At 44.0% G+C, this 3,012-nt stretch overlaps 1 protein-coding gene across 1 annotated transcript; it reads left to right on the top strand.

The window, feature by feature from the left end:
• Positions 1-2,130, top strand: LOC115739578 (gibberellin 2-beta-dioxygenase-like). Its single transcript, XM_030672737.2, has 3 exons — positions 1-468; positions 778-1,132; positions 1,657-2,130. The coding sequence occupies exons 1-3, from the start codon at positions 62-64 to the stop codon at positions 1,906-1,908; spliced, it is 1,014 nt and encodes a 337-aa protein (XP_030528597.1). The 5' UTR covers positions 1-61; the 3' UTR covers positions 1,909-2,130.
• Positions 2,131-3,012: the final 882 nt, after the last annotated feature.

Genomic DNA, 3,012 nt, shown 5'->3' with positions numbered 1-3,012 from the left:
CAGCTCCACATCATCCCATCCTCATTGTCTCTCATTAACTCTTATTTCCGCTTCTTCAGTCATGGTGGTTCTATCTCAAGGGACGATAGACCACCTTGCCTTCATCAAGATGTGCAAGCCGAGCAGCGCCATCTTCGACGGGGTCCCCATCGTCGACCTGTCAAGGCCCGACGCTGGGGCGGCCGTGGTCCGGGCATGCCAGGAGTTCGGGTTCTTCAAGGTGGTGAACCACGGGGTCCCACCGGACGTGGTGGATAGGTTGGAGGATGAGGCGGCCAGGTTCTTCAGCTTGCCGCAGTCCGAGAAGGACAACGCCGGTCCGCCCGACCCTTTTGGTTATGGGAGCAAGCGGATTGGCCCGAACGGCGACGTTGGCTGGATTGAATATCTCTTCCTACACACCAACTCTAGTGAGGATGACAAGAAACTGTCCCTCCCCTTTTCTCACGGAAACCAGGAATTTCTCCTGTAATTATATTGAACTTTTTCTAACATAAGCGTACATCAATTGTCATCATATCTGCAATTTTTACGTGCACTACAATTCATCGTTCAATAACTTGTTTTCTCATTTCTATTTTTTCATTTAACTTTCATTTTTAGCTATCATTAATGCAAGCGCATAAATTAGCACAATTTGATGCGCCTACCTTGTCAAGTTTTTTTATCTTTAAAATGTTAATGGGTGTCAACTTCAACGGTACGAATTAAATATCCGCTTGCTTATTTAATCGATCAACTAATTTTTTTTTTCTTGTTGACAAAACTAAAATACAGACGTGCAGTGGAGGATTACGTGAGAGCAGTGAAGCAGGTGGCGTTCCGAGTGGTGGAACTGATGGCCGACGGGCTCGGAATAGAGCCGAGGGACGCACTGAGCAGCATGTTGAGGAGCGAGGCGAGTGACTCATGCTTCAGGCTGAACCACTACCCGCCGTGCCCGGAGCCGCAAGCATTGAGCCGGAGCGGTTGCAACTTGATCGGGTTCGGGGAACACACCGACCCGCAAATAATCTCAGTCCTGAGATCCAACAACACGTCGGGCCTCCAAATATGCCTCCCGGATGGAGCTTGGGTCTCTGTTCCCCCTGATCACTCCTCCCTTTTCATCAATGTTGGTGATTCTTTGCAGGTACTCTATGATTTTCCTAGTGAGTTCTTTTTTTTTTCTTTTTTTTTTGGTTCTTTTGTTATCCCTTTGTAAACATCTTTGGGGGGAAAAATTAATGTGGATTTGCATGAGTTCTTTCATTTGTCAAATTTGTTTTTCATGGTAGAGTTACACTATGAACATCATACAGATACATAAAATATATGCGACGGTAATAAGGGATCATGTCGGACGGTCATTGTCTTGCAAGGCGAAAAAGCATATGATTATGGCCTATGCTGTAGCTAGGGCCACTTACAGCTTACAAAATGTGTGAGGTTCATTTCATGCTTCATTTGCACTTCGGGGTTGGGTTCCTCCACTTTTCGACAATTGTATAGGATCCTGTCGATTTCGAGGGTCTAGATTCAAACTCGACATACACAACAGTCGAGTAGTAATTTCTTACCTCTCTCTTGCTCGCTCTCTCCCTCAGTCTTCCATTCTAATGTTTTGACAAGATCTTTGTTTGGTATGTGGGTGTGTGGGGTTCCATTTGATCTCAGGTATTGACCAATGGAAGGTTCAGAAGTGTGAAGCACAGGGTGTTGGCTGACCATGGACAACCAAGGATCTCAATGATATACTTTGGAGGGCCAGCTTTGGATGAAAAGATAGCACCTTTGCCCTCCCTGCTGGCAGAGGGGGAGAGCAGCCTGTACAAGGAGTTCACATGGTCTGAGTACAAGAGATCTGCTTACAAGTCTAGGCTGGCTGATTACAGGCTTGGGCTCTTTGAGAAACCAAGGGTCCAGTGATCATTTTTCTTGCTCAAGATTCAAGAAAGAAAAAAAAAAAACAAAATTTACCCCCATTGGAGCAAGATTGTTTACTAGGGTTCTTTTGTTTTTCCCCCCTCTTTGAAGTTATTCTACTTGCCAAAGATTGAAAGCCAAACAGGGGTTTGATTGTTTCTTTCTTGACTAGTTTCTCCTTTGCCAACCTTTTCCCTCATTAATTAGGGTTTTGCTCATCTCCTTTTCCCCGAAATCATGATGAGAGGATATGGTGTAATTTCATCACCTGCACTAAATTACTCCTTTTTGACCTATCATTTGTGGGCCTAGTATATGCAGTGCAGGGACTCAGATTCATTCAATGACGTGGTTACATGACCAAGGAAAATGTGCTCTCTAGTATCCAGCTTTATAAGGAAGTCCTTAACTTAAGAATGTAAGCTGTTGACTGGTGGAGGGCACATGTGTCTGATTGTGTATCGGCCGAAGGGGTGACAGTATCTGACTGAATCCGATAGGTTTCGCGGAACTGGATGTTGAAAAGTTCGAAAGCCACGTGAATGTACGATTTCTTTGTAGTATGTTTTTTTTTTTTTTTTGGTCGGAAATTTCTTTGTAGTATGTTTAATCAGTAGAAATATGAGGTTTTCGCCGCTGATATGGCCTGACATGGATTTCTCAGTCGAATCCAACAATTTGAACACGAACTGCCGTCCCTAGTTTGGCACGACGCCGACGATTCGATTCTCAAAGCCACACCTAAATTTATTACGAAAAAGTCAAAGGTGAATACTTTTGCTGTTTAGGAATAGTATGGGGGATAGATACTTGCAATGATCTTAAATGGTCAATTTCTGAAATCCAAATGTTCGCTAACATCTTTCACTACACAGAAGCGTATCTTAGTGTATTTGACACTTTCCCCATAGGGAGAGCTGGCAATGAATTTTAGCTGTCATTTTCGATTTGGACCAGTACTTTGATACGTCATAGGCGAAGGATACTAGTCCCCACCCCCCCCCCCCACACACCTCTCTCTCTCTCTCTCTAGACTTCCAAATCAAGAAAGTGAAATGTGTTGCTTTCTTTCTCTTTCTTCTTCTTTTTTATTTGAAATATGCTGCA

The sequence above is a fragment of the Rhodamnia argentea genome, chromosome 2 (genome assembly GCF_020921035.1).
Source record: "Rhodamnia argentea isolate NSW1041297 chromosome 2, ASM2092103v1, whole genome shotgun sequence".
Lineage (NCBI taxonomy): Eukaryota > Viridiplantae > Streptophyta > Magnoliopsida > Myrtales > Myrtaceae > Rhodamnia > Rhodamnia argentea.
The sequence above is the reverse complement of the archived record's forward strand: the minus strand, read 5'-3'. Positions and strand labels throughout refer to the sequence as shown.